The sequence below is a fragment of the Gymnoscopelus braueri genome (genome assembly GCF_963280865.1).
Source record: "Gymnoscopelus braueri genome assembly, chromosome: 3".
Taxonomy (NCBI): Eukaryota; Metazoa; Chordata; class Actinopteri; order Myctophiformes; family Myctophidae; genus Gymnoscopelus; species Gymnoscopelus braueri.
The window spans coordinates 11,105,959-11,130,443 of record NC_137612.1 but is presented as its reverse complement, the minus strand read 5'-3'; the positions used below and the strand labels follow the sequence as shown (position 1 = coordinate 11,130,443).

The following is a 24,485-nucleotide window of genomic DNA, read 5'->3' as shown; positions in this document are numbered from 1 at the left end:
TGGAGCCATTGTACCTGAGCTCATTAACACAGCATATGTCTACAAGTGTAGCGTGGTGCTGAGGAAGCACAGGACAACCAATCAGATCATGTTGTGCCTGTGAGAAAGGCTCAAAACTTCTAATCCCCTTTACTTGTTACTGAAGGTAATAATAGAGACGTGGTGCAGACGTACGTGCATTGTACGTGCATTTGTACAGCATATATTAGCAGATGAAAACAGATTATTTAATCTTTCAGAAATTTCGGACATTATTTAATACATTATTTAGTTCTACCACTAGCTGGAGAGTTGATAATGAAAGCTCTTGATAATGTCAAAGCTGTTCATTATCCAAATATCCAGGTATAATATGCATTTTCTGGAGTATGTAAACCATGAGAAAAAAAACAGCTGACATAAACAGATTGATTGTTTTATTTTGTCAACACTTATGACATATGACATATTTTGTCGTCTCCCCTTGACAGGTTTACTAGCAACTTTCTAGTAACCCTGTCAATTTGAGATGACATAATGATGTCATCACTTTATTGCTAGCAACACTGTCAAGTGCAGATGACAAAATAAAGTGATGACAAATTGATGACATTCATCACTTTGTCATCACTTATGACCTCATAAGTGATGACAAAGTTTATGCCAGCTGTTATGGTTCATGGTGTTTGTATGTCATTAAAAGCTTCAAGTCACAAAAAACTCTGGGGAGCGGGTCCCCGAATGTGGAGTTAGTGGCAGGCCTTACTGGAGCATATATCTGAATTACTAGTAAACCTTTCACGTTTATTGGCTAAATACATTCACACAAGGGATTTGACATGGTAAGTTGCTCTCCAGGTTATATAATAATATCAACACAATAACAAAAAATATGTAAATACCTTGTTGTCTTTATTTAATTCCTTATTTTTGCCCCCCCCCTTGCCCCCCCCTCTTTCTTTTCTTTCTCTTTCTGGAAACTATCAAAAACGATGGAGCTTGCGCAAAAACAACCCACTGCTTTACACCTGTAAACCTGTGATGAGACAATAAAGATGATTCTGATTCTGAAAAACAAAATAGTTAGTTGCTGACAAAATCAGACCAAAAAAAAACCTTGTAAAACTGCAACATCCAGTGCACGCTGTCCAGGGCATTATCTTATACTGTACATAAGAAACGTCATCCACCAAATATTTGGCGATGACATCATAGCTTCCGTCAAGCTTCCTGACTAGTCCAAAGTGATCTCTCAGCATACCTTAGTCTTGCTACTGCAACAACCTTACAAACTCTTAACCACGAACCCTCCTTTTTCCCAACACATCTCTATACCAAAATTTGACGATCTACGAGCTCAAAGCGTGTCAACTTGCTGTGAGCTTGTAGATCGGCTATTTTTGCTGAATGTTCGCCTATTTTTGCCAAATGTTCACCTAATATGACATGCCCAGAATAAGGACGCTATAAGTGTTCATGTGCTTAAGGCTCCAGCATCTTGGGTCAAATGTAGGTGGCAAGTGGACTGGAACAAGACAACAAACAGGCCTCTGGACTGAACTTTCCCCCTTGAGTGCAGATCAAAATCTTACTCTGAGAGTCAAATAAACCCTGAGCATTTTGCTGTTTGCGTTCTTGGAGGCCAAGAGTAAGTGGGACATCAGAGTGGGACTGGCATGGTGATTGACTGTAAAATCCTGAGTCTTCATTTAACTCAAAGCATAAAAATATAGGAAGAGTCCATGTTGTGCAACAAATTATGCTACTGTTACTGTACCATTACATGGTACAGTAACTGACTGAGAATGCACTGACTGAGAATGCACCACTTTTGTATATTTATATTTATTATAGATTTGTATGGTATTTTTTTGTTTTAGTATTATAGGTTGAAATCTCTCTATTTCTCCTAAATTATTCTTTTATGTCTTTAGTGCACTGAATCTAGAGCACTGACAGTAAAAGGAACTGAATACATTTTTTACAATGTGGCACCATATAATTTGTGGCTACATGGGAATAGATATAATTCATAAGATATAATTTATAAGAATGCAGAAGTTTCTCAGAGAGAAAACCATGTTTCCTGCTACTGGCATGATTCATGAACTGAACAGGATTTATGGGCATGAGTCCAATCTGAAGATCCATTAACTCAGTACTCAGTCGGTATGAGATTGTCAATCAAGTGATCAAACTGCCATCACCACCAATCCAAGGAATTCATGATGTTTCGACACACAAGTAGTAGTACTGCCTCTCACACGTCTCACAATTTCCTGGTTAGCAGCAGAAGCAACTGCCAGCACATTCTAAACATTTTTCCCCGCCTGGATCAGTCGACATGGTTAATTCCGACTGAGGACAGAGAAACAGGATGAACCGGTCCCTTTCGTCTCTGGGACAACCACGATTTAGGTGCAGCAGAGCAGACAATCCAACAAAAATAACTGCAACTTCCCCTGCTTCATTAGAAAACGCTGTAGCCCTGGGGTGAGGAGGAAGTTGGAACTATAAGACTGATTTTGTTTTTTATGTGTGGTGAAAACTATCTATTTGAGAGATCCACTCACTGAATGTAATGGCAGTCATTAAACAAATTTGGATTAGAAATGTGCTTGCTTTAGTGTAGGTTGCTTGAACATTTATCAAATTGAGACCTATTTGAATACTGTTTATGCCTGTCAAATGTAATAGTTATCAAGTTGTACAGTACATTTCTGAACAGACTTTTGTCATGATATATCTAAGTGAATGGGTTCTAAATAATTGCGTCAGCTGTGAATGTCCACTTCAATGAGAGCTTGAACTCATGATCTGTTTTGAATGAATGAATGAATGAATGAATGAATGACATTTTTATTTTGAACATGTTAAAATTAGGCAACAAAGTTGAAAAATAATTGCAATATAATAAAAAAAGAAGAAAACAGCCTCTCAGGCAACAACAAAACTATAATTCTAAAAGGAGTAGGATGAGGTATAAAACGTATTTAATCCTACCCCTTCGTTCCGCTTACTTCAGCGTCATCTCATCATTTATTCATGTACCAACATGGTATACATTTAAATAAACCAAATCTTTCTAATTATCAGATAATTAAATAAAGTAATTAATATAAACTTACAAGTATTTACATATTCTATAAATATATTCTAAATATATTATCATCAATCACACTGTATATATATATGTATATATGTATATAAACCTACACCCATACATATACACATATACACACACAAACACAATCATCCAATTACAATATACACCAAACAATACCCACCTTATCTTGTGTATTATATACAATTTCTTAGAAAACCTATAGATCTGTTTAGTAGTAAGAGACAAAGTAAACTGCTTAACTCCAGTCATGAGACTGATTGTTGAGACTGTTTACGTGTACGTGTCAGCTGTGTGGTCAGTGAGAGCCTGAGAGGATTCTTGATCCCCTTACTCCATTAGTCAACTCATCTTAGCATTAGCCTGCTTTCTGAAGTCACAAGCCTCACCTTACCTTCCTTAAGTAAATAATGCCGTGGAATTTACACAACAATACCTGTGGCGAGTATTACCCTAATAATGGCATCGGTTCAGTGATACATAAAGATTGACAATATCTTTATGGCTTAAACCATTCTAATACTAACCAAGCAACTGCCAACTGAAAGTAAATAAACATATTATTTTATGTATAACAGGTTATTATCTCCACCAGGCCAAAGGTCGGGGACGGATATCCACTGGACTGATCTGCGCCAAATTTCTCGTCTGTGCTATGCCAGTAGGCCAAGGAAGACTCCACCCCATTTCTTTTCCAAATTGTCATCATTGTGGTGCTATACAAGCCCGCTTTACGTTTTAGCCTATAACCCTTGAACCATGGATTGTACAAACAAAGTGTCCTTTTGGCTCATGCTCATAGTTGACCTTCTTCAACAAACAATATTGTTGGTTGAGGATTATTATGTTAATTTACCCCCTCCCCCCCAATAATTATACATTATACTATATTTATCATGTTTGTTTATTTGGTAGCCTGTAGGAGCCAAGATGTCTGCACTATAGGCCTGATTTTGTTACAGCCTGTCTATTATGGTTCAGCTTGTCCTTGCTTACAGTATAACCCCCCCCCCCCCCACACACACACACACACACACACACACACACACACACACACACGCAAATAAATGAATAAATAAATAAATACTGTATACCTTCTTGGTGAGCTTGGTCACCAGGTAGGTATACGCCTAAGTCACACATACACATACAGTAGTCCCCTCCATGTCATACAGTAGTAATGTACTTACTACATGACCCCAAGCACAACCCCTTCCTCCTTAAATAGAATAACATAATCTTCATTTGTCAACAGAAGCTTGTCAACCAGTCAATCAATCTTTATTTGTAGAGTACATTTCACAACACTATTTATGTTCAGTCAAACAGTAATGCAAACTCAAGTAATGCAGCACACGATGTGCATCGAATATAGGAAGGTTGGGCACTAGGGAAATTTGGGCACCAATACAGAGTGGGCACCAGACCGCGGAAGACTGGGCACCTTTTAGTAAAATATGCCTAACCCTAACCTTAATCGTTAATCCTAACCCTAACCTCAGTAAAACTATGCCTAACCCAAACCTTAACCCCCTCAGTAGAACTATGCCTAACCCTAACCTTAAGCCTAACCTCAGTAACTATGCGTAACCTAACCTTAACCTCAGTTAGTTGCATTCCAGTAATATGCATGCCAGACTTCAAAGTATTCCTGTTTTGGTGCCTGGATTTCCCTAGTGCCCACTCATCCGAGGTTTAGTGCCCACTCTGTTTTGGTGCCCACATTTCCCTATAGTTCCCACTCCTCTGAGGCCTAGTTGCCACTCTGTTTTGGTGCCCAGATTTCCCTTTAGTGCCCAGTTTTCCCTAGTGTCCAGAATGTTTTGATGCCCAGTAAACAGGTGCATTAAAACGATGCCTCATTTGACTGCAATATATCAATTTCACCAGCAGGTGCCAATCACATGTTAAATTAAGCTGCCTTCCGGTATTGATTGATTGAATATTTGATTAGACAAAAATGCGAAACAGCACGAGCAAACACTTGGTCTAAAAGGATAACACCAAAAAATTCCTTGCAGTCTTGTTTCCATTGGGGTCCTATGTATTCAATTCATCGTAATGAAACCATATGCCATGGAAAGGTTCAATGAGAGATTATTTAGAAAGCCTCGTTTTGTCCCTAGTGTGTGTCACCCATGCAAAGATGTGTAAACGATGAAAGAACCATTTAATCCATGGCAAACGGTCTCCACCAGGACCAGAACAAGTCATGAATGCTGTCATCAGGTATATAGGTTAGCCCTGAAACATGATTATCAGATCATGACAGTCATGGATGAACTTCAACCTTTTTGATTGATTGATGTAGTTTATTTAGTAAGACATGAGAACATGGCCCAGCCATAACAGAAGTCATGTTGAAATTGTACAGGTAATTACAAACTGGAGTAATTTAATTTAACCTGGTGGTCAAACTGGATGTCCATGTACTTCCCAAAGCGACTTGAGTTGTAATTCTTCAGGGTTTTGGCATTTCCAAAAGCCTGGCAGGGGAAAAGGAGTGTTAACCATGTCCCGGAGCTTAATTTAATTTAATTTAATTTGATATCTTTTTTTTTAATCCAGCTGTGTGCCACTTTAAAAGCCATAATGTTTCATGTTTTCATATTATAACTTGTTTAAATAAAGTGTTAAAGTTCTACATTTGGGTTTCTATTGGATTTGATTAATGTGTACAAACTTATCACCTATTTCACCTATTTTATAGGTGATATAGGTATCATATAATTATGTTTCATTGCATATATGTAGATATAGGTACATACAGGTCATATATGTACCTATATGTTACATACAGGTCATATGTACCTATATGTTACATACATAAAATTGGCACCTTTCCTATATGTATATGCACATATATGCACATATATGCACATATATGCACATATATGTACATATACATATAGGAAAGGTGCCAATTTTATGTATGCGAACATATATGCGGTCCTATATTACAAACATATATGACGCATATAGGTTCTTTCCATGTGGGCAGTACATAACAGTACATGGAAGTACAAATTCACAATACAAGGTCTACTAAACTGGAACTCTCATTAAGCACGCAGCTTGTTTAAGATGAGAACCCCATGCACACACATCATGATGAACACCTGGTGTTTGCACTTTCTCCATTTTCAAATATAAAGTGCTTACCCCATGGCCACGGATGTTGAAATTATGTACGGACTCTCAGAAGTACCCGTTTCTTCCGTATTGTTCAATGAAAAGCATTGTAATCCGATTAGTGGCCATTTTTTTCGGTTTTCTCCATTATGCTTTCAACGACGCGACCTTATCGGTTGGGAGGTGTATTGCACTCTGATACATTATAACTCGAATGAGAAAATAACCACCAATCAAATTAAAATGCTTTTTATTGAACAATACGGAATATACTGGTACTTTTGAGGACCCGTGAATAATTTTAACATCTGTGGCGATGGGGTAAGCACTTTATATTTGAAATGTGAACGTTCATGTAGATGTACGGGCCATAAATAGAAAAAGTGCAAACACCAGGTTGAAGTTCATCCATGACGGCCGTGACAGAAGACCGCCGTCGTGTATCCATGGCTAAAGGTGTGTATCAGTGAAAAAGGAGAGGAGGAGGCGGGGACAGCGACATTTTCTCTTTCCCGAAATGTTTCACCAAATCACTGGAACACACTTCATTCCACAGCAGGATTGGCACACATGCACCTGTTGTAATGTAGAAGTAGCGCAGGTTATTACACTGGAATAAACGCATTCTCACCGGACAAAATGCTCAACTAAGTGGCTGAATCTACATATCTATCTAAAGGAGCATCGTATTCTTTTGCTCAAAGTCAAACAACAATAATCATGAAAAAGGGAGCATTGCATTTTTTTGGTCGAAAGAACCATTCTCTTTACGACACCAATTTGAAAGTCAAGGAGATGGGTGAGTAGATGACCTATATATAACTTTAATTATGGAACGTGAGCATATATAAGTCACTTTTTTTTTTAAAAGTCCGTTTACACTGAAGAGTTTGTGAACAACCTTTGCACTTTTGAAACCCGAGATAAAGTTACAGAATGATTCTAGAGGCGACACAAGGCCTTTAAGTTAAATCTGTTGACTTTCACCAAATGGGCAGACTGTCAGGTTAGTTAACGACCGAGTTAACTTACGATGCAACGTCAAAGCGTTTGAGAATGAACAGTTGTTATCTTATTAAGGGCTGTCATTTCCATTTATTGCAATACAAAACTGTAAGTGTAAACACGTTGACTTGGTAACAGGATAGGTGGGCACCACCTAAATTGGCAATTTTGTCCAAAATGTTAAAACATGTATATATTTAGAAAATGTTTTAAAGTAAAGTAAAGTATACATGATTAGAACATGCTTAAACATTTCTACAACTGCAACACATTGCTACAAAACCTGTATATCCAGTCATTTTGGGGCATAAACTAAAAGTTGAAGGATAACATTAAGTCTGATAATGATTTACAGTGCATGTTCACATCATGTATAGCCTACTTTACATTACTTAAGACAATTTTTCTGATATATATATTTTTTTACATTTTGGACAAAATAGCCAATTTTACTTCGAGGTGCCCAGATGTCCCTATAGCACCCACCTATCCTGTATCCATTAACTTAATCACAGGCCTACAGGTAGATAGTGATCATTTAGATTAGTATGAATTGAACCCCTAGAAAGCCAGGTGTGGTTGGTTTGACCCTTGAAGGACATACAGACAGGATACAATGTGTTGTTGTTGTCCTTTGAAGTTGATCTGATTGTTTGTGTATTCTATGATGTGGCTATAGAGAAACTGCTGTGCAAACACTCAACAGATCTAGCCTATGTGACATTTGTATATTCAAATATTTGTATATTCACCACATGTAAATTGATCCTTTGTTTAGACTGGGTCCTTCTGGACTGGGTAAACACCACACATATTTTCAATCTAATACGTTCAGTTTGGATAAGCATTTATGTAGGTTCTGTATTGTGATACATCACAGAAAATACATCTAAATCCCACTTGTTCTTTGTGGGATACATGGAAGCAACCACAAATTCCAGCATTACAATTCCAATACAGCATACTAATGAATATGACAGCTTCCATTGCTTATGATCCAGTTTAAACAATGTTGCTTGATGGTGTTGTTGCTATTGGAAGATGCTTGACATGGAACACGTGACTGACTGCTAATACAACTCTTATTGTGTGTGTGTGTGCGGTGTGCGTGTGCGTGTGCGTGTGCGAGTGTGTGTGTGTGTGTGTGTGTGTGTGTGTGTGTGTGTGTGTGTGTGTGTGTGTGTGTGTGTGTGTGTGTGCTCTCACAGATCAATACATATAGCCTTAGTTTGATTGATTGCAGAGTAGTCATATACTGTAACTATACTCTCTAATATGATTACCAACCTTGTGTTTTCTACCTGGAGGGTTTAAATGTAGAACTGTCTTGGTTACATTGCCTTTATGAGTACCATTGCTGGTACTGTATGTCACCTTTTGGGGACGTGTTTAAAATCCAGTTTGATCTGAAGTCCAAACGCATGATGTCCATTATATATAGGCCATTTCCCCAAGAATTAAACTGTTCTACTGTACATGTGGTCCTAAAATCCCCAATAGGCCTATAGTAATATATAATTATAATAATTTGGTGCAAACATTCTAATAATAACTATAGTTATAATAATTCAGAAATGAAAGGACTTCTCGATCATTATTCGACATACAAATGCAGCCAGCAACAGCCATAGTCTTTGAGAAGTTAGTCACTCACTATCCTTTTAAATGTTTTCGAATTTGTTCAATTTTTCATTTGGATAGAGTAGCTGTAAGAATAGTGACCATTTCATTCTGAAAGCTTTTGTTTTCTGTCAGCAACAAAACTACTTAAAAGCACAGAATTACTTCATAATAAGTTAGGTTGATTGAGACTGAATTATTAGTATTCACCCCTTCAGCACATTATCTAATTAGCCACTTTTCCCACAATTACTAGTCTATTCTACTAGTCTAGAACTTTTCATGAGTAAGGAACAATTGAACAGTGTCGTTATAGAGGGTTATGTTGCATGTTGGTGGTGACAGGTGCCCAAGTCTTTCAACACTGTTGAAAAGTCTAATTACATAGACCTGGTCTGGTCCTGGGACCCTGCAGTGGTGGAAGAAGTACTCAGATATTTTACTCAAGTAAAAGTATCAATAACACAATATAAAAATACTCTGTTACAAGTAAAGGTACCAAAAGTAAAAGTACTGAAATGTTTCAAAATAGCAGATCTACAAGCTCACACTGCATCGCATCGCGACGCGTTGTGAGCTTGTAGATCTGCTATTTTCAAATAGCCTATGTATAAAACAGGGCTAAAGTGGTTAATGTATGTTTTATAATATAATAATTTATATCTACAATGTAAATAGTAACTAAAGTTTTCAGATAATTGTAGTGGAGTAAAAGTACAATATTTGCCTCTGAGATGTAGTGGAGTAGAAGTGAAAGTATTGCAAATATGGAAATATTCTAGTAAAGTAAAAAGCAACTAAAAATTGTACTTAAGTAGTACAGTACTTGAGTACATGTACTTAGTTACTTTACACCACTGGGATCCTATTATGTTATAGCAGGCAGCTTAAAGTGAAGTTTTTTATTGTCCTCATGATTGTTTGTTCTAAATCAATTCATTTCAGGCCATATTGTTTGATCTTGTGTTTTGCCATGATGTGCTAGCTAGTACAATGCACACCAGGTCCACAGTTTGCATTCATGTAATTTACTAACCAATAAGACAAGCTTAAACTTGTCAAGAATATAAATGCACAATAAAAAATAAAAGTGCACATAAGTATGTATAGTGGTGTAAAGTAACTAAGTACATATACTTAGTTTATACTTTGAGGTACTTTACTGGAGTATTTCCAATATTCAATACTTTTACTTCTCCACTACTATCTCAGAGACAAATATTGTGCTTTTTACTCCACTGCTATTTCCCCCCAAAATATTTACATGACGAACTTATACGGACATATACTGCATAATGATTACTTTTACTTTTGGTACTTTAAGTATATTTTGATGAGAACACTTTTGTACTTTTGCGCAAGGACGTTTTTAACACCGGACTTTTACTTGTAACAGAGTATTCCTACATTGTGATATTGATACTTTTACTTCAGTAAATAATTTCAGTACTTCTTCCACCACTGTGTAAACTTGCTGCAAAGGAGGTGCTCTCTCACTAGGCCAGCAGCAGCCTGACACAGACTAATATACATGTATTCATTTATTTGCAGTTACCCAAGACAACGTGGAGCTGGTGCTGGACTCATCAGCCATCCCTGAATCGGGCACTGCCAAAGTACGGTCCAGACCCACAGTCAAACATTACATTGTAAGTATAACTCAGTAAATCATCCCGATGCATACGAGTGAAGAGTGAAGACACTGGTCAATGCTTACGCTAACAATACTGTATATATACCAATAATGGGATAAAATGGCATGTCCAAAAGCTCTACATTTAAGAATAATTAAAAATAAACAACTGAATTGGAATAGTTAGATATTGGACCAGCTGAATGAATGCATTTTGATGTCAGATCTGCTACCCTTTTAAAAGAAGGCCGATGCGCACCTCAAAGGTTAGTGACAGGTGTGTAGGACAACCAAGAAGGTCAAAATGTTCAGAAAGGGATCTATGATATCAAATCAAAGAAAGAGGTCCCGCTGACTCCCGCACACTGTCTGGAACTTTCAAAAAGGATGCTCTTTATTAAATCATCAGGACAAACACGATGTTGTCCTGATGAAGGTCTAACAATTTGTGTGCGGACCCTTTTCTTTGATTTGATTTCATAGATCCCTTTCTGAAGATCTGCTACCCTAAAAATGCCATGCATTGAGCAGCAGACTTTTGCAGTCAGCAGGCTGTTGGAAGGTGCCTCTGTGAAGCAAACAGAGCAGTCGATTTGCTGAAACAAGGGTTCAAATGGAGGGCTTTGTTCAGATAACAATCTCTTAAGAACATCATCATAATTTCAACAATGTCTTTTAGCAATGAGCATGCAAAGAAAATACCGCCTTGAGGTGAAGATGGACTTTTCAGGCTGTACCACCAATAGAAATTACAGTATATGTGATTGATGTAGATTCAAGACTCAAAGGTTTTTTATCGTTCCATCTTAACGAGTACACAGGAATACAATTATTTGATTTAGGTTCTTCAACATGTAGCACCCATCACAACAATAACAAAGAAATAATAAAGAATAGCAATAATAATAAGAAAAAATAGCAAAGTCTGCAGTATGTGTGTATATCTATACACAGCTGTCCCATGTGCATGTGTTTGAGTTTGCTGTCTTGATATGCAAAGTGTCATGTGCCAGTCTGCCTCGTATGTGTTTAAATATTGAGGTGGGCGTGTGAGGTAGAGTTTCCTTTTCACATTAATGGAATGAATACAGTGTGACTTGAAAGGCATCTCTCAACTGGTTTCCACACCTCAGATGTGGGGAGTGTTCTACATGTATGACCGGCCTCTGTGGCATGGACATATATACACTGTCAAACCCTTAGTGTTCATTTAACTCTGGGAGTGCACAAATGGAAACAAATGGAACCGTAAGGTTTACGGGTCCATTTGTTTCCATTTGTCCACTCTTGGAGTTACAAATGGATGAGTTCACACCAGTGTTGATTTCGTCGACTAAAACTATGACGAAGAATGTTCTTCGACTACCTTTTTTCACTGGCGAGTAGATCGGCTATTTTCAGCATGCAACCAAGCGTAAAATCAGCCATTACGATGCCATCAAGGCACCGCCAAAATACATTTTAGTTGACTAAATCAACTGTAAATTTAGTCGACTAAAATCTTATGATATTTAGTAAAGTGACTAAAACTAGACAAAAACTAAAACATTTCAGATGACTAAAATATGACTAAAACTAAATGGAATTTTATTCAAAAGACTATGACTAAAACTACTGTCAAAATCAACACTGGTTCACACTGAGAGTGTGAACTCATCCAGAGAGATGATTCTCAGGGGTTAACAATTTGAACCCCAGCATCTACGTATATTCTGAGGGGAACATAAGCCAAAAATAGCAGATCTAAGAGCCCACAATGCGTCCAAAAGTGGTCCAAGTACTGCTGTATAGCTCAGATCCGTTTCACTAAGACTAGTGGGTTTAAGTGGTTAAATCAACAGTCAGTATTTATTGCGTATACAGTGTTGGATCGGGCACACCCAGCAGTACGTGGGGTTGGACAGCTCATGGCACACATGACAGATGAAAGTGAGTCACAAGGCAACAAGAACTCAACATGACATTAAAGTGAACCACAAACCACACCTGTAAATCTGTTGTGTAATGTTCATGCCTCTGCAAGGTGCCTTTGATAGGGCGCCACGCAGCAATATCATATTCAAGGTGTGACATATGGGCGAGAGTTCAGTGGTGGAAAAACTCCTCAAATGTTTTACGTCAGTAAAAGTATCAATACTGCAATGTAGAAATACTCTGTTAGGGCACAGCCACACCGCACTTTGATTCTACCTATGGGGCGGAATGCTTTTCAATGGGAATGGCGTGGTTTCATGGTCTTGCGCATCTTTCCGCATGTCACACACAGTCACACACCTTGCGTTTATGCGCTCTATGCACCTTGTCTAAGGCTATGCTGCTTTTCCCCCTCTGTCCAATCGGGTGAGTCGAAGGCTACAGGGAGGGTCCTGAAAGTGAGTGACAGGTGCGTCACTGGTTAATGGGACAGAAATTATGCACAGCAAGATACTCTGTTTCTTAGAATGTGCTGGCTGCAAAAAACAGTCGGCTGCGCACAACATGAGTTTATCAGCAGGCAGCCATAGTTTGGTGTGGTCGTGCCCTTACAAGTAAAAGTCCTGAATTAGAAATTTACTTGAGTAAAAGTACGAAAGTTTTTATCCGAATGTACTTAAAGTTCCAAAAGTAGAAAGTACTCATTATGCAGAATGTCCCATTTCCAAGTTTTCCAATGTATAAAAATCTTTTTGCGACGCATTGTGAGCTTGTAGATCGGCTATTTTCAAATGGCCGAAATGTATATAGGGCTAAAGTGGTTAATGTATGTTTTGTAATAATAATCAAAATCTACAAAGTAACTACTGTAGTAAAGTTAAAGTACAATATTTGCCTCTGAGATGTAGTGGAGTAGAAGTAAAAGTAAAAGTACAATATTTGCCTCTGAGATGTAGTGGAGTAGAAGTAAAAGTACTGAAAATTGGAAATACTCAAGTAAACTACAAATACCTCAACATTGTACTTACGTACAGTACTTGAGTAAATGTACTTAGTTACTTTACACCACTGGTAAACTGGACATGATTTGCCTCCGTTCTTGATCCTCTGTTATTTCTGTGCAGAAAATAGCCGAGCTTTAAGCTGATAGATCTGCAATTTTCTGCGAATGTTCCCCCCAGAATGGGGATGCTAGGGTTCAAGCGGTTAATTTGTCAGTGCACATGAGTGTTTTTGCATGTTTCATGACTACTAGTATGGTTGTAATAGTTAAATGTGTCACAACTGAAAATCAAAGTCATTGTTCAAGTTGGTAGTCGAGCCAGAGCCAGTCTGTCATCAGAATAGATGAAGAAATCTGGAAATTATCGGATAAGCTGCATTATAATTAATTGAATAATTGAGAAGCACGTTTTTTGATCAAACGAATCAATGCAACCACAAATCACATTGAATTAAACTGATTAGTCTGATGAACTGTTGCAACCCTATGGGATTTTATGATCCATGTATATTCTGTACCGTACAAACAACATAGGATGTCCTTTATGTCTGTTGTTGTGTGTATAGCAACTGTACTGTGTATTCAATTGAGCAACTGAAATGTTTAGTTTCCCTTAGAGATAGGATGGAAGACAGGCAATGATGTTAAGGAAACAATGATTATTGTGTTTATATGATGAAGTTAACATTTTATATCACAACCCTATGCACTATAACTTTCACCAGCTAAAAAATGAATTAAAAATGTGTGTATATATTATCAACAAATCAACTTAATCCATTAAATCGATTAGTTTGATGAACTGCTGCAGCCCTGTTATAGGGTTAAAATGCATTCAGTGACTGAGTGATTCAGTGATTGAGATTAATAGAGGCTTCTTTGTATTCAGATCCAACCACAACATTACAGCTAATCCACATTTGATTGAGATTAGTTTAATAAGTAAGTGTGTATTTGATTGAGGCATTATTAGACCGCACAAAGTGATTCAGCAGATTTATTTCAAGACTGTCACTCTGGCCGAGGCTTGTTCTAGTGCTGCAGTGGTTTTCCTGTCCTTTTAGAAAGGGCATGTGCCACGCTCTACCTATTAGACTGGTATTATGTCAACACTGTCTGTGTTTATTTTTGGTTGACAGTGATACTGTAGGAGCAAGTCTTTCTCTCTCTCTCTCTCTGTGTGTGTGTGTGTGTGTGTGTGTGTGTGTGTGTGTGTGTGTGTGTGTGTGTGTGTAGCTAAGTGACAGCATGGTTTTTCTTTGTCATAATAAACCGTGCCCATTTCATTTAACATCTGTTGAGGTGATGAATAAGAGGTGTTGTCTTTGTGAATGAAGTATGCATGAGTATGACACAAGTCATAAGCCATTACTGAACCTGTAATATTATATCAAACCTATGACACTCACAAGCTCAAGATTACAGTAGTTTAAGCATTAGGGCATGAACTCCAATGCAAATTAAAATATCTTAAGGTGTTTAGGGCTGTCCACAGACTCCACACCAACAATAACAATAGAGATAACCGCACTGAAGAACAATAACGTTCTGTGAACATGTTGAATGTAAAGTGAAGTGTTGAATGTGACACCCTGTAAATTGGGTTGGATTTTGATTGGCTGTTTATGGTCCTATCGTTCATAAAATCACTCTGAAAGTGATCCAAACGATATCGTTCCCCACTGTCATCATTATAAAGGAGCTGTTAGTGGGAGAAATATGTGAAAAAGTTGTTCACTTCCGGCAGAAAGTGTGAAATTTTGCACCTAGGGGTATTTTTGGGCGCTGAATTCAAAAATTGCCGGATCCAAGAAGTCAGACCAAAGCGTCTGACTTATTAATTAGATAATTAGCATATTTGCTGCAAATATGCTAATTATCTAATTAATTATGCACAATACAAAAATTTACATGGCAGAAATGGATTCTACGGGAAAAAACACATAAGAATCAACTGAGAAAAGTTTGGTACACCCTTTTATCGAATTGTTATATATATCATTATGCCAATTGATTCCTCCCCACACACAGTGTGTTGTCACTGCTGTTGTATTCTACTGACTCACCTGCCAGTGAGGAGCCCCCACCGGGAGGACGTTACATTTATTTCTCATTAACTTGTTTATTTAATCTGTCCTACTCTGTTCTTCTTGGAAGCATTGTCCTGAACAGAAACACATAGTTCTGTGCATGGTAGATTAGCCGCAAAACATTTGCATTTTCCAGCACACCGTTTTTTACACATGCATTTGATCAGCTCTCGACACCCTTTAGACGCCACCTCTGCCATCACCGTCCAAAATGGACACCAGCCATCGTCCTAACTTTTCACCCATCCCCAATCTGCAGGTGAAGGAATCTCTGGGTTGGCAATTTGGGACTGTCCCCAGATGTGACCAGCTTGAAATACTGCTCTCTTCACATGTTGACGAAGTGCCTCCTTTGTGGGTGGAATATTTTCCACTTTGCGATTTCCATGAGCAAATAGCTGCTTGCGTGCCTCGTTCACTTTCTTCAGAGTACCCCCGCTGGTAGGCGTGCCAGGCATGTAGCAACATTCGCGAATCAGCCTCTTCATGTGTATGTACATGGTTGAAGTTGAGAAACATCAGAAGGGGGGCTTCTTCATAGGTTGTGAGAAGTGTTTTCCCATCTGGAACAACCATTGTTTCTAGAGCAGCAGAATAATGTCTTTTTGTTGGAATCTACTCGAAGGAAGCTACTCCAGTTTCGTGGCACGGATGTCTGTTCAGTCACATGGAGTGGTATGCCGATGCCACGACCAAGCCTGGTTCCTTCCTTGAGACTATCCGTTCTGTACGTGTCCCACACCACATCAACACGCATCACAGACTCCTCATTCAACTTTCGTGCAATGTACGGAAGGAACTGTTTGTGTGTTGCAAGGAACGTCTACGGTACGTACGGTACGGTACAGTACAGTACAGTACAGTACGTACAGTACAGTACAGTACAGTACGTACAGTATGGTAGAGTACAGTAGAGTACAGTACAGTACAGACCGTACAGTACCGTACAGTACCGTACAGTACCGTACAGTACCGTACAGTACAGTAGAGTACAGTACAGTACAGTGGAGTATAGTACAGTACAGACCGTACAGTACAGTACAGTACAGTACAGTAGAGTAGAGTACAGTACAGTACAGTACAGTAGAGTACAGTACAGTACAGTCCAGACCGTACAGTACATTACAGTACCGTACCGTACAGTACAGTACAGTACAGTACAGTACAGTACAGTACATTACAGTACAGTACGTACAGTACAGACCGTACAGTACAGTACAGTACAGTACGTACAGTACAGTACGTACAGTACAGTACAGTACAGTACTGTACCGTACCGTACCGTACCGTACCTACAGTACAGTACGAACTGCGCATGCGTCGCATGTGCCCGTGTGTGTGCGCACACGCTGGCTCTGTGTGTGCGCGCACGAGACGACTCGCGCTAAACGTTGCGTGTGTGTGTGTGTTTGCGACGGGACCCGGGGGGTTCCGCGACGGGGGGGTGTGTGGGGGGTTGCCCGTGGGGGGGGGGGGGTTGCCCGTGGGGAGGGGTGACCGTGGGGGGTGCCGCGGGGGGACCCGCGGGGGGACCGCGCTACAGGACGTGCAATAACCTTCACCGGGTATGGTCTAGTTCTCAGTAATTACAACAATTCCGCCATCACCTTTCACAATAGCGTTCTGCTGTTCATGCATCTGATCGTGTGCCAAAGCAGAGAACTTGTGCAATGACAAAGTTCCCCTTGACAAATTCACGATGGGTATCTGGGGAATCATTTGGAAGTTCCTGAAGGTCCGTTACATGCACTGTCAACCATCTAATATGCTATTTTTGAAGAATGAGTTTTGCTACAAAAATATTAAATAAGTGTGAACCCAGTAATATGATCTCATGTGAAAGAATACCCCTGAAAACATAGGTAGAGACACCAACATCATGAGGCTCAGATGAAGCACTTTGGAGTAACACTGGTTTCAATCAAATTTGCCATAAAAACAGACCGTAATCTGCTAAATTAATCTACAGAAACTGAAAATGTCAAAGTATTGCTGCATTACAATTTGGATTTCATCAAAACAAACTTGTTTCACATTAAAAAGTGATGAGGTGTCAAAGATTGGAATACAAAACCTAATTGAACCAAAAACGTTGGCGGCCATCTTTAATTCTCATTTTACGACCAGATCCCATGGGAAAAGTGCTTGGATCCGGCAAAATTTGAAATCGGCATACTTCAAACATGCCATATGCAAATTTTCACACTTTCTGCCGGAAGTGAACAACTGAGCCTTTTTTTGTTACATATTTCCCTCACTATGTGGTGTGGAGTGGACCCCGTCACGCACTTGACTTTAGATTTTTTTTTTAAACGACATACTTATATCTAGAACGATAACTATTATTGTTCTTGGAGTGGACGGCACTTTTGACTGATTTTTTTCCCAGAGAGACAATGTGTAGAATAAAAATGAGACCGTCTTTTACCGTACATAACGTTAATATCTACTGTTGTAAATGTCTTTGCTGTTTTTCTGAATATCATGATTAACTGGATTTCCACATTTCTTGCAATAACAAGCCCTACCTAACTACTAATAGCAGTCAATGCATTTTAAGTTTTAGTATCAGTTGTGCAAAAACAGTATTACGCATGATAACCTTGTTTCACGGGACATTACAACTGCCACAGAGGTGGAAGAAGTACTCACATTTATTCAATATTTTATTTAAGTAAAAGTATCAAGACTGCACTGTAGAAATAGTCTGTTTACAAGTAAAAGTCTGGAATTCAAAATTTACTTGAGGAAAAGTACAAAAGCATTGGTATCAAAATGTACTTAAAGTACCAAAAGTAAAAGTACTCCTTATGCAGAATGTCCCGTTTCACAAGTTATCAAATGCCTAAAATGTATAAAAATCCTTTGAAAATAGCAGATCTACAAGCTCACAACGTGTTGCATCGCAACGCGTTGTGAGCTTGTAGATCGGCTATTTAAATAGCTTGTAGATCGGCTATTCAAATAGCCAACGTTTAAATATGGCTGAAGTGGTTAATTTTTTTTATTTATTTTGCAATAATAATCTAAATCTACAAAGAAACTAGTAACTAAAAGTTTTCAAATAACTGTAATGAAGTAAAAGTATAATATTTGCCTCTGAGATGTAGTGGAGTAGAAGTAAAAGTATAGAAAAATGGAAATACTCCAGTAAAGTAAAAAAATCCTCAAAATTGTACTCAAGTACAGCACTTGAGTAATTATACTTAGTTGCTTTACACCACTGCAAGTTGCCACAGCCGTGTTGAAAACAGGTTTGTTCACTTCACAGGCTCTAATCCTGACTATTGAAGAACGGTATGCAGAGGTTATCTCATCACTCCCCTACTTACTTCTCATATCACGTTCCGTTTCCTGTGACTATCTCAGAGGTCATCATCATGTCTGAATGTTGTTCTTTCTTTTCCCACAGTCCTCATCCGAGGTTTTGCAAGGGTTTGCAGTCCCGACACCCACAGTCCCCGTCATTCCCACTGTCCCAACACCCACGGTTCCTGTCATTCCAGCTTACAATGAAATAAAGACCAACGGTTTGGGTAAGAATCTGTCATGAAACTATTTTGAATATTTGTTTTTTTGTGTTTGCCCAGAGTTCAATTATTTACCACCTTAAAGCATGTTAAGCATTTGGTCTGGTTTGAGGTCGACTCGGATTGTTTGATCACGGTTTAACCGGTTTCAACCTGTCGTCCCCATTTTGGGCAGTGGTGGAAAGTAAATACATTTACTCAAGTACAATTTAACTTTTTTAATTTCCAATACTTTTACCTCTACTCCACTACATCACAGAGGCAAATATTGAACTTTTACTCCTCTACAGTTATTTGAAAACTTACTTTTTTTCGATTTTGATTATTAATACAAACATGCATTACCCACTTCAGCCGTATATACATTTCGGCAATTTGAAAATAGCCGATCTACAAGCTCACATTGCGTCGCGATGCGACGCATTGTGAGCTTGTAGATCGGCATTCTGCGTAATGTGTACTTTCTGATTTTGGTACTTTAAGTACATTTTGAAACTAATACTTTTGTACTTTTACGCAAGTACATTTTTAATAACGGACTTTTACTTAACGTAACAGAGTACTTTTACATTGCAGTATTGATACTTTTAGTTAAGTAAAGAATTTGAGTACTTTTTACACCACTGATTTTGGGCATGTATCAACATTCCCCAAAGATAGCAAAAATAGCCGACCTACAAGCTCACAACACATCGCATTGTGATGCATTGTGAGCTTGTAGATCGCAATGAGTGTCCATGAAGGGTTAAAATATAGGGCAAGTAAATGTTTGTCCAGGCTATTGCACAATATATTTCTGAATGTGTTGAAGCAGCCATAACAAATACCAAGCATATTTACACTGTGGGAGTGAACGCATAGATCGAAAAGAATGTGATATTATATTGTTTCATGATTTCACAAATCTGGGCAAAACCTAGTAGGCAACATATTACTCGCAGTGCATTTTGAGGAAATATAACATGAAAACAGAAAAGAATAGGAATCATTTGCATTGTCATGCTTTATAATTGGCTATGAATTGTGTGGGACTGTATTAAGACAATGTCAATAGCCTTACCATTCCCACAATAAGTGTTCAACCCCAGGGGATTTTGCACATTTTACTGTACAGTGAAATATAATGCAATGTCTATAAAAAGTCATCAAAGTAATCATATAGATCAAATATAAAATAGCATTATGAGCACAGCAAAGCAAAGTACAGACACATTGTACTCACATTAGTACAACAGGACATTGCAGAACCTATAATAGACAACACTAGACAGACAACACACATGAAGGCCACAAGGCACAAGCTGATTTAATAATTACTCTTTAGTATACTGTTAGAATCTGTGTGATTACAAAACAACACCCTTCTGTTCTTCCACATCTTCCTAATGCTGCTGTTTATGCCAAATGTTATCTAACAACATCTTTACACTATAACTCATTTAACTCCCTTCTGATGTCATAGAAGTTTTGGGCAAATCTCATACTCTCAATACATTCTTTAAGACATTTTACTTTTATAGATAATTCGTTTAGCAGATGTTATGTTGTTCAGGTCAGCTAGGTGAATGGATATATCTTCTTGTCACAGCATAAACAAGAAAGCCTGGCATTGCATTTGAATTATGAATAGCTGTTTTGGAGTATTGTTTTAACACTGCTCATGTTTTTAAATGAGCTAAGATGAACCTTTGTTATATTGATTCACTTGTGTGCCGTACATATAAACACTGGTCTGCTTATTACCTCAACACTTTTTTGTGTCTTTTTGTTCTATAGTCAGTGGAGATCGGTGGTCAAATGGATCAGCTCTATCTGTGCCTGACCTGGTGGAAGAAGAAGAAATACTGGTTCCTCCTCCGCCTTCTGTTGCGCCGCCACCACCACCCGCCCACATCATTCCTCCTCCGCCAGATTTCATGGGTGATCTAGACGATCTCGACTTGGCAAGCATTCAGCCGCCATCCATGCCACCTCCAAAACCACCTTCACTGGCTCCTTCTTTGGAGGACGAGGACCTGAGTTCCCTGAGACCCCCGCCCATGGCCCCTCCGAAGCCTCCCTCAACTTGCTCTAGTGCCTCTACATCATCTTTGCCTACTTCTACTACTCCGCCGACCAAAGTTGCCCCACCACAGTCCCCTGCTGAACGGCAACACAAGGCTCCGAAGATCCCCCCTCCAAAGCCTGTGAGGTTGTCTTCCATGCCCTCTATGGACGGCCCGCCCCAATGTCCCGCCCCGCCTCCCCCTGTCCAGAGTCCAACGCCGTCCAGCTTCAACCCCCAGAACACAGCTAAGCTCTACAGCGTTGCGAAGACCTCCGTTCTGACCGAGCATGCGGACCGCGAGATGAGGCCCAAGCCCATCTTAGTCCTGGAGGATTCTGTGTCTCTTAACTCTGTCCAGGTGCCTGTCCAGGTCAATGGGAAAACCTCATCTGTGGAGAAGGACCTACAGGACTTAAAGGCGACCTTACAAGCAAACCTTCCCTCACAAAAACCGGCTTCCCTGTCGAAGAGGCCGCCCAGCATCGAGTCTGTTGCGAGAACTCCACCCAAAGTTTCACCGAAGCTTCAGAAACAGCCCGCTGCTCGCGTCAACTCAGAGAGTAATCTAGCAGGGCTTGATAAATCTCCAAAGGCAACCTCACAAGAAAACCTTCCCTCACAAAAACCTGCTTCCCTGTCAAAGAGGCCGCCCAGCATTGAGTCTGTTTCAACAACTCCACCTAAAGTTTCACCAAAGCTTCAGAAACAGCCCGCTGCTCGCGTCAACTCAGAGAGTAATCAGGCAGAACTTGATAAACCTCCAAGTCAGGGCCGCCAATTCAGTCCTTTAATAGATTGTAAACTGCGTAACCTGAAGGGAAGTGAGCACAGTGGGGTACGAGAAGGGCCTGCAGCCACACCCCTGTCTCTCCTAATGGCAGCTAAAGAGCGCGACAAGCACAGGTCTTCTTTGTCACGTGAAAACAGCACTGCAACAAATGAGCAGTCCACTGCAAGCATCCAGCCCGTTGCCTCGAATCCCAATTCTTTTGTCGTCATCCCCAGAGCTGCCTCGTCCTCTTCTCTTGCCTCACAAGGCAGAATTCTGGAAAATACAAAGCCTGTTGTCTCTTCGGAGCCCACAATAACAAACCCGACTGCAGGACGCCCCAGGAGCCCTGCGTTGGTCCAAAAAGGGACATCATCTCCAAAGCTAGCTCTGAACAGAGTATCTGGCATTCAGTCATCACCTGCCAGCAGCCCAGTTATCGAACGTCAGAGTGCAGATCAAAGCTCTTCACCATCTGAGAGTGCACCGGATCAGGAGAATGAAGAAGAGGTATGTATGCCACTACTGCCTCCCCCACCAGAGTTTGCCAACGCTGATGATTTAGATGAGGCTGTGGAGCCTCCACCCAGCTTCCCAGCACCGGACCCGCCAGTGACGAGTGCACCATCACCACCAACTGCCAGTCCTATTCCCTATGCTAAAAGTCCATCTGCGGAGACTCCACCCAGGCCCAGCACCCCTGCACCTGACCCTCCAGTGACGAGTGCACCATCACCACCAACTGCTAGTCCCGTTCCCCCTGCTAAAAGTCCATCTCCTCTACCAAAACCTCAGCCCCCAGCACCTCCAAAACTCCCACCTCCTGAAACAGATATCAAACCAAGGCTGCCGGTCCTAACCAAATCTAAGGTGCCTCCTACGCAATCACCCACCTCCTCTCTCTCAGCCAGTCAAGCCACGCTCCTAAGTATCTTGCAAAAGAAGATGTTAGAAATGGAAAATAAAATGTCTCCCATGAGTGAACCGGAGTCCAACGGTGATGGTGACTGGGGTAACCCCTTGTCTGATGAAGAAACGAACGTCCCTGCAGTCCTTAAGGCCCCGCCAAAGAACAAGACTTCCACCATACCCAGCAAAACAACAGGCCTGCATTTGAACAAGACCTCCACCATGCCCAGCAAAACAACAGGATTGGATATGCGTGAGTTGGAGAGTAAAGTTGCCAAAAAGCTTCAAGAGAAATCTTCATCAAAAGGTGCCACCAGGTAAGTGGCTTCATAGGTGAAGATAAACGCGGCCTGAATTAGTTAATTCCTAATGGCCTGCCAGCGATGGTGATGATGAGTAGTTGTTGTTGTTGTATTGTTGTTGTTGTTGAGGCTTTGACAATCATAAATCTGTTCTTCCTTTCAGCAATGGACCAGAGTCAAAGCAGCAATTTGGAATGACATTTACAGTTCGACCTGGAACCAAACAACCCATCACCCTTGTTAGTAAGGGGGAATCATCATGAGGAATTATGCTTTATATTCATATATACAGTTTCATATAAAATTTGATTTTAACATTAAAATATGAAGCAGGAACCTTTCCACAAATAAGATGGTATTATTGCGTTAGAGTAATGGTCTTCTGATTTATGGATAATGCAACATAATGTTGCTTAAAACTCCAAAGGACTCTGTAAAAAAATAACAAATATTTTGTATCCATGTGTCTAGTCTAGTGTCACATTTGGCAGACCATTTTCAACTGCTTTCCTTGGCAGCAGCTCTTTAATCACTGACAGATGAGAAATTGGTTTAAGTTTAAAACGAACTGAAAAACACTACATTGTACTTAGTACTTAGAACAGTAGAAAAAGGGTTCGAAATATTGTTACAAAGCGTTACTATTCTGCATTTGCTGTACAGACAGCTATCGTATTCAGTACAGGAATAGTTAGGGTTAATGCTGTAATTATGGGTGCCATAATTGTAAAATATTATTTTACTGTTACCTTTGCATCGTGTACGTTCCTTTGGCCATGGGAAATGAATGATTTCTTTCATGATGACTTTCCTAGATGAGTTATTCAGATGGGTGCCAGATTTTAATCTTAGGATAGATTTTCATATTTATTGCTCTTAAAATTCAATTTTTGCTTAATTTCTATTTCGCAGTGAAGATTTTATCAGCGACACCATGTTGTTTTGATGTACATATTAGTTTTGTTAATGAAAAAAAGTATGAAATTTATGAGAAATGTCAGGATTGTGCAATGTGACTATATGAAGTATCAGTATGTATGTCTGTCTAATATAATATTGTACACTCTAATACAACAATAAAGTCAGATCTTTAATTAAATGAATATTTTATTGAATAAATTGAAGCAGTTAATTCATAATTTGTGACCAAATCATTTGTGGGGGTTCTATTGGAGGTTAGTAAGGCGACATCCCGTTTTAGTGTGTTTTAAGAAGTGATTGAAAACACTGAACTTGCTAGCCTGATCTCCACAGGCAGGTCATTCCAAAACCCAGGGGCCTGGTTGCCCTTTGTCTTCAGCTTAGACTTTAGAATGACCAGAATTGTCCTGCCAGAGGATCTCAGGCTGTGCTTCTGCTCATATTGTTCGTGTACTGTTTGTGTGCACACACAATCTTCCTACCGCCTCAAACTCAACTGGACAAGAC

The 24,485-nt window shown here is 39.5% G+C and overlaps 2 protein-coding genes across 3 annotated transcripts in view; both read left to right on the top strand.

Moving 5' to 3' along the window:
• The window catches only part of LOC308082533 (AMP deaminase 2-like), a gene marked incomplete at its 5' end in the record, with an annotated part of 557,360 nt that overhangs the window by 90,044 nt on the left and 442,831 nt on the right, over positions 1-24,485 (top strand). The window lies entirely within an intron of this gene.
• On the top strand, positions 6,795-24,156 carry LOC308082603 (uncharacterized protein). Of its 2 annotated transcripts, XM_080424450.1 has the most exons (6): positions 6,795-7,034; positions 10,412-10,509; positions 18,913-18,956; positions 18,990-19,036; positions 20,807-23,072; positions 23,221-24,156. In XM_080424450.1, exons 1-6 carry the CDS (start codon positions 6,956-6,958, stop codon positions 23,318-23,320), a joined length of 2,634 nt encoding a protein of 877 aa, XP_080280576.1. In that variant the 5' UTR covers positions 6,795-6,955; the 3' UTR covers positions 23,321-24,156. The 2 variants fall into 2 exon arrangements, with proteins under 2 accessions (XP_080280576.1, XP_080280575.1); XM_080424449.1 differs by having other exon boundaries at positions 18,913-19,036.

Coding starts and splice junctions, on each gene's coding strand:
- LOC308082603 (XM_080424449.1), top strand. CDS start 6,956: ATGAAAAAGGGAGCATTGCATTTTTTTGGTCGAAAGAACCATTCTCTT. Junction 10,510..18,912: donor CCACAGTCAAACATTACATT/GTAAGTATAACT, acceptor CTTTTCCCACAG/TCCTCATCCGAGGTTTTGCA. Junction 19,037..20,806: donor AATAAAGACCAACGGTTTGG/GTAAGAATCTGT, acceptor TTTGTTCTATAG/TCAGTGGAGATCGGTGGTCA.